Source organism: Monodon monoceros, unplaced genomic scaffold (genome assembly GCF_005190385.1).
Source record: "Monodon monoceros isolate NGI ecotype Baffin Bay Population unplaced genomic scaffold, NGI_Narwhal_1 Super_Scaffold_8, whole genome shotgun sequence".
In the NCBI taxonomy this organism is placed as follows: Eukaryota; Metazoa; Chordata; class Mammalia; order Artiodactyla; family Monodontidae; genus Monodon; species Monodon monoceros.
In genome coordinates this window covers 10,731,914-10,743,970 of record NW_021703785.1, presented here as the reverse complement: position 1 = coordinate 10,743,970, position 12,057 = coordinate 10,731,914, and the positions used below count along the sequence as shown (strand labels likewise).

At 40.9% G+C, this 12,057-nt stretch overlaps 1 protein-coding gene across 5 annotated transcripts in view; it reads left to right on the top strand.

Annotated features, from left to right (window-relative positions):
• The window catches only part of CLYBL (citrate lyase beta like), a 262,901-nt gene that overhangs the window by 230,330 nt on the left and 20,514 nt on the right, over nt 1-12,057 (top strand). Inside the window, exons 8-10 of one of the 5 annotated variants that reach the window (XR_003791722.1) lie at nt 1,065-1,176; nt 4,968-5,089; nt 10,157-10,264. Coding sequence is in view for 3 of the 5 variants with exons in the window: in XM_029210154.1 (XP_029065987.1) it covers nt 10,157-10,252 (96 nt within the window). In the remaining 2 variants the exon portion in view is untranslated. Of the gene's footprint in view, nt 1-1,064; nt 1,177-4,967; nt 5,090-10,156; nt 10,265-11,265; nt 11,413-12,057 lie in introns of those variants that run through there. The other 4 variants (XR_003791723.1, XM_029210154.1, XM_029210155.1 and 1 more) reach the window with 4 other exon arrangements.

Here is a 12,057-nt window from a genome sequence, read left to right as displayed (position 1 = left end):
CCTTCGGTTTACAACTTATAAAATACACTGAGACCCAACTTGGGTTTGGAAGTTACCCAAGGTCACTCACAGCCAAGGTGGTTATAGAGACCTGACCAGAATTTGGGGCTCACTTTGTAAATAAAGATAAGAACATAGCTTAAATCTGGTTTCAATTCGGTCACAATGAATCTGCACGCTAATGACCAAAACTAGATAGAGCTTTAAAGGTATTGTCACAAACAAAATGTGAATTTCATTAGTTCAGATTAGAATCTTTTTCTTAGTCATGGACTTTTTTTTTTTTTTTTTGCATGAGCAGTAACTGATGAGGAAAGAGCAGAGAGTATCCCTGTACCTTCCCAAACTTCCTAGCTATTATTCCCCACATCGCTCCCTCCTTCTCAGTTCTGAACCCTGCGCTTGTCCACTGCCCTGCCCCAGAAAGACTTCTTGGCTCTGATCACTGCACACCTCATTCTGTTTTATTAGTCATTCAGTCTCCTAAGGTAGGTTGGAAACTCTCAGAGCAATACCGGGGGCCTTTGGCAAAGAGGCCATATCTGGCCCCAAGCTCAGTTTCATCTCACTCAAAGGACAAGTTCCCAAAGTCCTGTTTTCAGTTACACCTGTGGTTGCAAAAACACACCATGCCTTTCAGTGCCTTTAATAGCAAGAGCCAAATAAGGGCCATGAAAGGTTTTACTCCTTGGACATCTTTCTCTCTCTTTTCCTCTTACGGTATTTCTCCCTCTTAGGATGTGTGGGTCTGCATGTGTGTTTCTGTATATGTCCTTCCTGTTCCTTCCCCGTTCCTCTTTCCATGGATTCTTTTTTGTTTCCTCTTTTTCTTTATATCTCTCTTCCTTTCTCACCACATCACCTCCACACCCTGCCACTACCCCATGCCTTCTCTCCTTCAGCTGATTATAATAGAGAAGTTCAGAACATTCTTTTAATATTTTGTGGTACTTATTAAAGAATTTTGTAATTCTTTTTATATTAAAAGCAGCCAAATGGAGCTTTTACTTTACTAAGAAATATAAATCAAGAGTTTCTAGAATTCTCTTTTTTTTTCATTTTAGGTTAGTGGACCTCAATGAAAAAAAAAAAGTGGGAGAATTTTCCACCACTACCCCAGAGAGTAAAGAATTCTTTCTATCACAGATCTCCCTGCAGCATCTTGGATGGAAATAGGTACACAATATACATTTAGTAAATACTGTTTAGCTAACTGGTTTCTAAATTTCTGACAGTGCTAAAAAGAAATTATTCATTTTACTTTTTAACAATATATATGGTACTGACCTTTTTTCCCTTCTAGAAAAGTTGAAAGAAAATTTTTCACCAATTATTTCATCAGTTATTGTTCATCAGTTGTATTTTAGTAAATGTTTAAAGTTTAAAGTGCCTTCTAGTTAATGTTAGTTCATTTAGATATATTTTCCAAAGAAAGAATAATGCTACAGCATTTAAAATAGAAGTTTAATATTATTGGTCTTAGCTGCAAGCTGCTATAAAAAGGCCCTCATTCTCTGCTTTTCTCATAGGCAATATCAGCTTAAATTTGACATAAAATATTCTGAATTAAATGCAAGTATTTACACATTTACCTCAGGATTAAAAATAAAATATTTTCCAAGATTTCTATTTCAGAAAAAATCTGAGAGGTGATAGTTGCAGAACTCTATGTAATTAGTAAAAGTCAATAAATTATACACTTAACAATGGGTGAAGTTTATGGTATGCAAATTATACCTCAATAAAGCTATTAAAAAACAGAAAATTAAGCACAACGTCTAATGTGCTAGCATATGTGGAAACCCCTTTAGATTGCAATATGCTTATAAATCCAATTGTTTCACCTCGGTAGGTAGCTTTCCGTGTGGCATACTTGGCCTGATTTTTCCAGATTTCCTTATCAAAAGATATTTAAAATAAAGACGTGTCTATTCCTGTCTCATCATTTTGCCTGAATATTTTAAAAGATAAATCCTGTTGCCTACATTTAGTGGGTTCTGAGAAGAATTTTAAAAACAGAAGGCACCTTTGGTCTCCCTATCCGTTTGTGAAGTAAGGATGCTCTGGTCCACTGAGACCCTCCATCTGGGCAAGTAGACAACTCAGGACTGGTCACATATTAAGATAATTGACCTAAACATTCACCTCAGCTCCCCTCCCTACTGTTCAGCCACCTCCATCTTCCCTGCCAAATTCATCTTCCAAATCTTCTACTTATTCTTCTTTACTCCTCCAGCTTCGTAAAACTATTGGTAAAGTCCCAAATTAATCTTACCAGTGTCCAACACATGAGTGTTTCTATTTCCTGTGTAGGGCTAAAGCTAAATAATTTCGTGCTTCCTTTTTAAAAAGCAAGATGTTAATGATGTCCCTTCATTTTACATCCACTCAGGTCCCACGTTCCAAAGAATTTCCTCTTTTTATAAACGTGTCAGGCCATTTGTCTTCACTAGTAGTCTTCCTTTTCCTTCTCACCGTCTGCTGAAAACTGTCCTGTTTCACCACTGCCTCCGGCATAGCTGTGCTCCCAACTGCTGGTCACCTGCATCTGATTCGTATCTCCTCCGGCTGATAAGTTTTTTAATTCTTTTAAATGGATTTAAAAGAATTAAATACAGAGGGGCCGCTTGGACAGGTGATTCCCCACATCCTCTCAGGCAGCACTGACCTGGCAGCTGGAACTGCACTGGGGGGCGTACAGGACCCTCCATCCCATTCTCCATGGAGGGTTCTGTGCTCTTTTTTCAAGCCAGAGAGCCACAGGGGAAAGACAGGGGGAGGGATAGGAGGGAGCTTCTCCAGACTTTTCCGCCTTTCAGAACTTGGAAAATAAATCCAACAGGCTGCCCAGGATGCAGGATACCCAGCACCCGACACCCCCTCAGAGGCTGTGCTCTGAGGCAGGGGCTGAAGGGATCCTGTTGAAGCAGTTCAGTAGGCCCGAACTGTCACTATATTCCCCAGTCAGGCACAAAACAAACCCCCTTCAAATATTTCAGCTGTTACATTCTTATGAATCATTTAAAGGGTCTCCCCATCTAAGGCCATGGAATATCACCTGTCAGAATTTCAGTGCTAGTAGTAAGGACAGATTAGCCAAATGTGAATTGCCCATGTTGAAAGACTTCAGTTGAGCTTTTAGAAATTTCAAGTAGAGATATATTAACATCTGTAAATTCTCTGGTCATAGAGTGAATGATTATTGAATTTTAATTCAAAATATTAAAATACCTATCAAATTATCACTACAATTTAAAGTGTTAAAAAAAGAAAAACATGTTCTCTATTCCCCAAGTCCTCAATAGTATTCTTTTACTCTCGATGGCAGTTTTAAAAGATGGTTTATCCATAAAACAAAGGGTTACTGATATTCAGAAGCACATACAAAGATCAAATGTCACCTCCTTTAATCCTTCTTAGAAATGCTTTGGGTTTTTTGAAACTTAAAATGTCATTCACATTTTTATTAGTGAATTTTTTCTCACTGAAAATATCCTTTGGTATTTCTGCCATCATAATAATTATAGTAAAAGCTTCCAAGTGGAAACTCAGGATGGAAGCACATTACATTTCAGTTATTCCCAAGTCAGTTATTAAAATTGCATTTTCACATACTTGCTTATCTGGGCCTTACCTATATATCATTAATTTTTTCAGCCTCATTCTAAGTAATAATATCTCTGGGGGCTTCCCTGGTGGCTCAGTGGTTGAGAGTCTGCCTGCCGATGCAGGGGACGCAGGTTCGTGCCCCGGTCCGGGAAGATCCCACATGCCGCGGAGTGGCTGGGCCTGTGAGCCATGGCCGCTGAGCCTGAGCGTCCGGAGCCTGTGCTCCGCAACGGGAGAGGCCACAACAGTGAGAGGCCTGCGTACCGCAAAAAAAAAAAAAAAAAAAATCTCTGAAATAACAGTTTAGATATGCTAGTTATTTTTTATAAATCACATCAAAATAAATTTTTAAATATATGTAAAATAATATATATTAAAAATTTTTGATATTAATTTTTTCTATAATCATCTTATGTACCATGGTTACCAGACATGCTTTGAGGTATACTGATTAGTGGGAAGAGTTTGAGATTTGGGGTGAAAAACCGAAGATTCTAGTCCTACTCATAAGTTGCTTTAAAAAGATGAACTAATAACTGCAATTTTTCTATCTGTAAATCAGATTGTTGGATCCCCAGACTACTCTAGAACAGAGAAAAAATTACCCAGAATAAAGGAAAGGAAACAAGTGGTTCAATTTCCTCCCCTCAGGGTCCAGGGCCCCCTTGGGTCCCCCAGGGCAGGGAGCAAGAACAGAGGGAGCCCTGTGGGTTCCAGTCTGGCTGCATCAAGCAGGGACTGAGTCCTGTGTGCTTTGTCGTGAGGAAAGTCTGTTGTCCCTCTTCCAGATTGCTCTCATTGAGGCTAGATTAGTCTCCCTTTCCTCAGGCCCTAGAGAAACCCCTTCATCAACAGACAGATCCAGTAACTCGTACTGTGGTCCTTCATTTTGCTTATCTATTGAGTCACTGATGACCAGAAGTACAGGGGGCTCTTGTCGAACACAGAAGGCCAACCCCACTTGCACATATGGATACACTGCTCTTTTTCCCCTGCCCCTCTCTTGACCTTCATTTGGCATCTCTAACCTTCTAAAGCTGACTTTAAAAGTACCTGTTCCCTTGGGAATTCCCTGGTGGTCCAGTGGTTAGGACTCCACACTTTCACTCCTGAGGGCCCAGGTTCAATGTCTGGTTGGGGAACTAAGATCACGCACGCTATGCGGCACACCTAAATAAATAAATAAAGTACTGTTCCCCAAAGCCCCTCCGAGGCCAAACCACCCCGTTTTGATGGCTCTTTCTCTCTGCAGCTTCTAATTCCTTAAGCCCCACTTACAGATAGACTCGCTTGCACTTTAACCGTTAAGTCATTTGCATGAGTTAACCTGACCCCAACCCAACATCACATTTGTTTAGGTCAGTCCCTGTGTCCTACTGGAGGCTCAGCAAGTGTTGGCCAACTGACCAGGGAGTATTACCAGACCAGGGAAAGATCAAGTGGCACAGAAAGACACTTGCAGATAAAGGAGAGCAGAAAGGTAAGAGTGATTCTATCTTGCCAAGTCATTGTCCCCTCAGTCACCCAGCTCAGGCCCCACAAAAGACACAAGCTTCAGAACCATGTTTTGGGTGCTGGATTCTGGGGATTCAAAGATATGTGAGCCCCTGTCCTCAAGGGCTTCCCAACACAGTGAGAAAGACAGCGACGTAAACAGATAATTACAGTAGAATGTGACAAGTGTTGTTACAGGAGGATGTATAAGGGAAGGAAGGAGAGAAATGAGCCCAACCAAGGAAGTCTAAAAATGATTCACGGACATGACATCTTCTGACGTCTTGAAGCATAAGGAGCAGTTTGCCGGACAGACAGGGAAAGGACTATCAGAGCAGAGAGCAGAGCCTGTGGGAGAGGTGTAGAGGGGTGTGTGTGTGTCTGTATGTTTGTGTGTGTGTGTGTGTGTAGACTGGCAGGAGACTAAGCTGAGAGCAGAGGCAGGGCCTGGTCTCACCATGGGGAGCCCTGGGCCCCCAGCTAAGGAGATTGCACTTGATTTTGTAAGTCCAAAGGGAGCGAAAGCAAGGTTTAAGCAAATGGATGATCTTATCTGATATTTTAGAAAAGTAACTTCACGGTCCCCATTAGGAAGGTATCCCAGCACTCTCTCAGCAAGACCTCTGCTAGCCAGCTTGGGAGCCAGGCAGCCTCCACACTGAGCTTTGGGTGCCTGGTTACCAAACTTAAATCCTTACCCCTTAACCAAATTGTGAGGGGACCAAGGCCATACTAGGGCCTATCCAAGGACTCCAAGTGTGATAGGTTGAAAAACAGGAAAGAAAGAATGAAACAGTGCCCATCTCTGTCTCTGTGAGAGCATCATATTCCCCATTTTGAGGGGTATCAAGGAGCAGTTAACTTTGGGAGTAAGGAAGAGCTATGTGATGGGAAGTCAGGGCTGGGCCTGAGAGATTTTAGCAAGAAGAGGGTACAACCAAGGTCCTAAAGACAAATTCCATAGTGACCGACACTGACTAAAAGTTTTAGGAATTCACTGGGAACTGTAATGAGGTAAATAATTCATTGGGCATAAGACTTAGCATCATAGAGGAAGAAATAAAGTGTCACTCTGCAAAAGAAGGCATATGGCAGCTGTGCTAAAATGTTACCATTAATTCTGACACAGCAACATCATCATGGGAATGTGCCAAAGAGAACTCCCTGAATGCCCAAAGAAGTTATTTGAAAATACAATGAGTAGGGAAAGAATTAGATCAATTTATGGGTGCTAGAAAAGTACTCTTTTAGTACTCTACAGAAAAAAATTCTCAAGTGCTAAGTGCCAGAAATGTGAAATATATGAATATTTCCCATAAATGTTATTACTCTTGTCATCACCACCATCATGATCACCAGTCCTTTTGCCATCAAATTGTAAGTCAGATTCTCCCCCATTGAAGAACTTCAAGGTCTGATAAAGTTCATGTTATTTCAATGCCTATCTTACCACCAGGCAATGACCCAGATGTTAGAAAAAGTACAGCCCAATAAGTAATTGTTTTCCTTCCTATACAGACAACACCTATGCTAAGGTGATACTGCTCTTCATTTCCAGGAGGCTGAAGCCATAGACATGTGTATAGTAAGATGTGCCAAAGTGGCTGACTAGTGATTTATTACAACAAATAACTCAATAGGTAATTGCTGAATAAAAGCCCGTTGTGCACGGAGGTGGAGCCCCATGACAGCTCTAGCGGGAAACGCATGACATGCACTAGGTATACAATATCATGTCTAAGTCAACAGTGTGAAATGGCAAACATGGTCCTGATTGGTAAGAAGGGCAGCCTTTTCAGGCCTCTGATCTCCCTATTCATAACACTGGCTTTTTCTCTAATTCTTGTTGCATTTTATGGCACCTGCTTCCAAGCTCTTCCTGCAAATTTTAGGTCCTTGAGAGCAGGGATGGAGTGTTGTACCCATTTAAAAGCCAGCCTAACCATTTCTACCCAGGAGAGCTAAAACACAGAGCTTCTCAAACTTCAATGTGCATTAGAATCATCAGAGGGTTCCTGGCCAACGCTCGGACCTTCTGCATGAAACCTTATAGGATGGAGCCCAAGAATCTGCATTTTAACAAGCCACCTCCTGATTAGATGATTCTGATTCAGGCGGCCAGGCAACCCACTCGGAGAACAATCCACAAGCCCAGGGCGTAAGCCTGGAGCACACGCTTTGGATCAAATAGAGCTAGGTTTTATACCAGTTGTATACTTAGTGAGCTACAGGGCAGACTCGTACAAGTTTCTTCGTGCCTCGGTTTCCTCAGTTATAATGTGGGGATGGATATATACTCATAGAAACAGATGAATACATACTCATTGCCAGGGGATGGAGGAGGGGGAATGGAGAGTAGTTGTCTATAATGGTACTGAGTTTCACTTTTGCAAGATGAAAAAGTTCTGGAGATCTGTTGTGCAGTAGTGTGAATCTACTTAACACTGCAGACTCATACACTTAAAAATGGTTAAGATGGTGAATTTATGTTATGTGTTTTTACTACAGTTGAAAAGAAAAAAAAAATTTGTTAATGGGGATGGGTCATAGTATCTACCTCACAGTGTTTTTACGAGCATTACCTGAAATAAAACATGTCAAGGACGAGGCACAGTCCTGGGGCTAGCAACTGCTCAAGAAATTATAGCTATTATTATTGTTGTAGTCATGGTTGTTAAGGCTTTCAACCATGAATGAGTTACTACTTAGAGGCATTTTAAACCAAATTATATTCTGAATCTTCAAGCTGATGGAAGTTCCCTCTTCTTTTCAAAATTTTCAAAACTGGTACACCAGTTTCTCAGAAACTCACTGAGCTGTGAAACCGAAACTTATCTATGATCACACATTAAGGAATGTTTCAAACCCTCCCCACAAATTCAGGTAGCTTTTGACAATCTGCATTCTTCCAAATCCTGACCAACAGACTGTTCACATTTCACATGTAGATCCATATGTTAAAAAACCAACCATATTCTAGGTCGATGTGAAAGCAGGAGGATATTCGTATTAGGAAGTCTTGATTCTTAACACTAAAATCCTCAATTTGCAGAGATGAAGGAAACAAAGAACAAAAATGTTAACTTTTGTTTTCCAGCTTAAGCTTAACAAAGGAAGTCAAGCAAAATCTGCCACATAAAAGAAAGAAATGATTTCCCTGTCTTGAAAAACTACATGAAATATTTTGCATCTTTGATGTGCATGTGGAATCCAAAGCGGATTCAGGGAACATGGCATAGACCCAAAGCCAAGTCATCTTGATTCTCTGTGCATCATTTTGATTTCATGTGCATCTAGGCTAATTTCATCTCTATTATTATTAGCCTATTATTTAAGCTTTAGCAGGACACATGTGCTGTTTTACAGGGCCAGAATCCACGTGGTGGATGGATAACCAGGAGGCCTTTGGTCTTCATCATATACTCCAATAAGAAAACTAGACTCTCGCCTTGTAAAACAGCACGAGTCCCATGCCCTGATTTCACATGTCATGCTAACCCACAGAATATCCTTAGAACTTCTAACCAAATTCATAAAATTCATCATGGTCACAGAGACAACTAAAATTAGCTCTAGGTTGAATGAAATTAGGCACAGACCAATCTGGGAGTATAAATAGTAAAATGGGCAGATTGGAAAATGACTTAACAGTATAGGATTTTAGGCAACACAGGTGTTCATATGAATCCGATTTATCATTCTCGGGCTGAGAAGGCTAAGCACTGGTGAGAATTCTAATCCTAATGACTTTTAAATCTCTCTTGATTAAAAAACAAATTTCAAAGTCACTGCTAAGGATTCCCTGCCAGTTTTTTTAACCTCCATTCTGTGTATAACTCTATGTTATTATAAAAGATGAGGGTTTCCAGCGAGCCCAGGAGACCATCCCAGAAGTCCTGAATAATGACAACATTGACTGTTGAGAGGTGGTACTTGTAAAATCCAGAAATGGATGGCAATATATACAAATGGACCATCATCAAGGATTATAATTGCTCCAACCCACCTTCAGGTCTCAAAAGACCACCTGCTCCCCACTCACACCAGCATCCTTACCAACAGGTAGAAAGAAGGGGAATTAAGAAGCGCTGTAATTGAAAACAGCAAAAAGAAGTGATTAAAAGAACATGAATAACCAGACATTAATTTCAGATTCATACTGCTTCTGTCCATTTAATTCTTCTTTTTCTGAGGCACTAAAGAAACTACCTTATCATCATAATGTGGGAGTCTCTAATGAAGGCTTGAGGCTCTGAGACCCAAGTACTAGCCCCAGCTCTAACTTCTCCTAGTCAAGTGACCTTGGAGAATCACTTAACTACTCTGGGCATCAGAGTCCTCATCTAGAACAGCACTGAGATCACATGACACATTCAATGAGTATTTGCAGAAGTTTTTAAAAAGTGAATCTGTAAAATGGGTATAAATCAGGAGATCTCAGGTTCTTTCCAGGCTAACCATTCAACAGACCTATGATTTTTTGTTACAGACTCATGTCCCCTGTCATTGTAATCCTTTTCTGCAAAAGTGTGTACCAACAGAAGAATCTCTTTTTACTCAGTATAATCCTACCTTACATTTTCTCATCACATGATAGTGTTACCCCTCAATTACGTTACAACAAGAAGGAAGCATTCTTCCTTTAACCTGATCATACAATTATTTATTCAAACAATAATCAGTTGCCAGAGCATATTACTGTTTTCACAGTTCTATGCAATATTTCAAAAAGTACATAAGGAAGTATTTACATTTTCCTTCCACCCTTGTTTTCTGCTTGATTTCAAGAGTTAAATGAGCAGTTTCCAATACCTTGTGCCTGATGTTTTTCCTCTCCATTAAAATGCTGAAGTGGTTTGGTATTTTTTTCCTTTTTAGGAGGAAAAAAGAAATCTTTCCCCTGTAATTTACTTTGGCTTTCTCAAAAGTTGGGTAGGAAAGTCAGTATAATTCAGGTGGAATCTAAAATGTTCTTGTTGTACAAGTGTGTGCAGAAAGGAAGCCTGTAATTTCCGAGCATTCTTTCAGGAAGTTTGTATTCTCTGTCTTCCAGGGAGCCTTTACTTTCCGAGGGAGTGTGATCGACATGCCATTACTGAAGCAGGCCCAGAACATTGTTAGGCTTGCCATGTCCATCAAGGAAAAATGAAGCTCTCATCAGGTGGGCTGAACATATACAGTGGGTTCCTTAAAGACAAGCCATAATACTCAAGGCAACTTGTTAGTATGCCAGATGGGAGCCTTTCTTCATTTACAGTTCATGTTAATCACATTTTTTTTTTTTTTTTGGTTATCTCACTGGCCAGTTATTCCGCTAAAAATGAACTTTCTCCTTTTTGATTCCAAGCTTATGATTTTATTGTTCACGAATGTGTTACAAGTACAGACTTATGATTTCGCAGGGAGATAAAATAGTGGAGAGAGATGGGCTGTTCCAGGAGAAGTTTGGTCTTTAATGAAACAGATCTTTCCCAAATACGTATACTCCCTTCACCCTGCTCATGTTAGATGTTTCCCACATTGTGCATTGTTCACTCGACACCAGAAATAATTTTAAGAAAGGCCAGCCTTTTAAAAAATAATAACACAATGAAGGGTTGGTGTTTATTTCACTAGTAATCTGATAAAACAACAGAGATGGCATAGAAAAGTTGATTAAGTACCATACTGGTTTATATAGATATCTTCTAAAAATAAATCTTCAAAACGGATTACTTTAACCTCCACCACCCCACCACCCCCAAAAATGAAATATCCCTATCTTTGAACTGCTAGGTGATCACTATGAAAGCCCTCATCCTGGGTGAATGCTTTGGGTCAACAGTTACCAGCAATTAAAAAATAAATGTGCAGAAGCACAAGACCATCCATTCTCTCCCTTTATTTCCCTGTTTAACTGTTTGCCGTTGAGGCCATTTCCCCCCTGTAAATGTATGGCTGGGACAGGGCCCCCTCAGCAATAAACTTGTAGCCTCTAAGAAGACACAATGCCACAGAGCTGGTGCATATGGTCCCCTGTGAGATTTGCATCACATTAGAGATGCTGCTACAGGTCATATGGGTGGTGTGGTTAACGGGCTTAGTAAAGCTGTTTTGAAGAGGTTAACCCAGCTTGTAGTAAGGGTAAATAAACATAACAACCAGCCATTCTTCCCTATTCAGCATGTGCTCTTATATTGAAGGCTAAAGGGTATTGAAGCTGCGAAGGATCAACTTGTGTTTGCCAGAGGACGCCAATGAAATTTGAAACACCAACAATCAGAGATTTTGTTTCTGCTCCTCATTAAATCATGAGCTTTTGTGTGGAGACTCTGGACGACTGTTCTTTAAGAAATTAACAGAATGGGAAGTTCTAAACTCTACACCAACCTTTTCATGACCTACACAGCAGCAAAGCTGCTACCCTTAGACAAACACCGCGGGGAAGGCTGTTCTGTTTATTTAAATTCGTAAATAGAAAACAGTTGTTTTTTATTTTCATTTTTTACCTCCTACGCCCTCTTAGTTTATTTCCTATGTGGCCCCTACCATGTGCCCCACCCAGGGGTCTACTTTCCCCTACCCCTTCCAGTTCCTCCAGGAAGCCCAAGAGGGGAGGAGGGCTGAAGGTTATTTACAAGGAAAGGCATCATGGAACCAAAGCAAAGTGGGAGAGGCCCACGTATGGTCATACAACATCCACCTCCAGTGCAGGGCAGTTCCGACAGGCATGCAGAGGAACCTGATCCAGGCTGGGCAGTTCTGGGAAACACATGCTCTGAGACACTAACTAACATTCTCAAACACGGGGCCCGACAAGGCGGCTCTTAACTGAGATGGGATGTGCTGCGCTGGAGCCATGCCTCCCCGGGGCATCACACCCCCCAAACCCTCGAGAGCATGGGTCGTAGCTGGAAAGAAAGGTGGGAGCCTGCCTCGTCCTCGCTCGGAGGAGCTGGAAGGAGGAAGACAGTG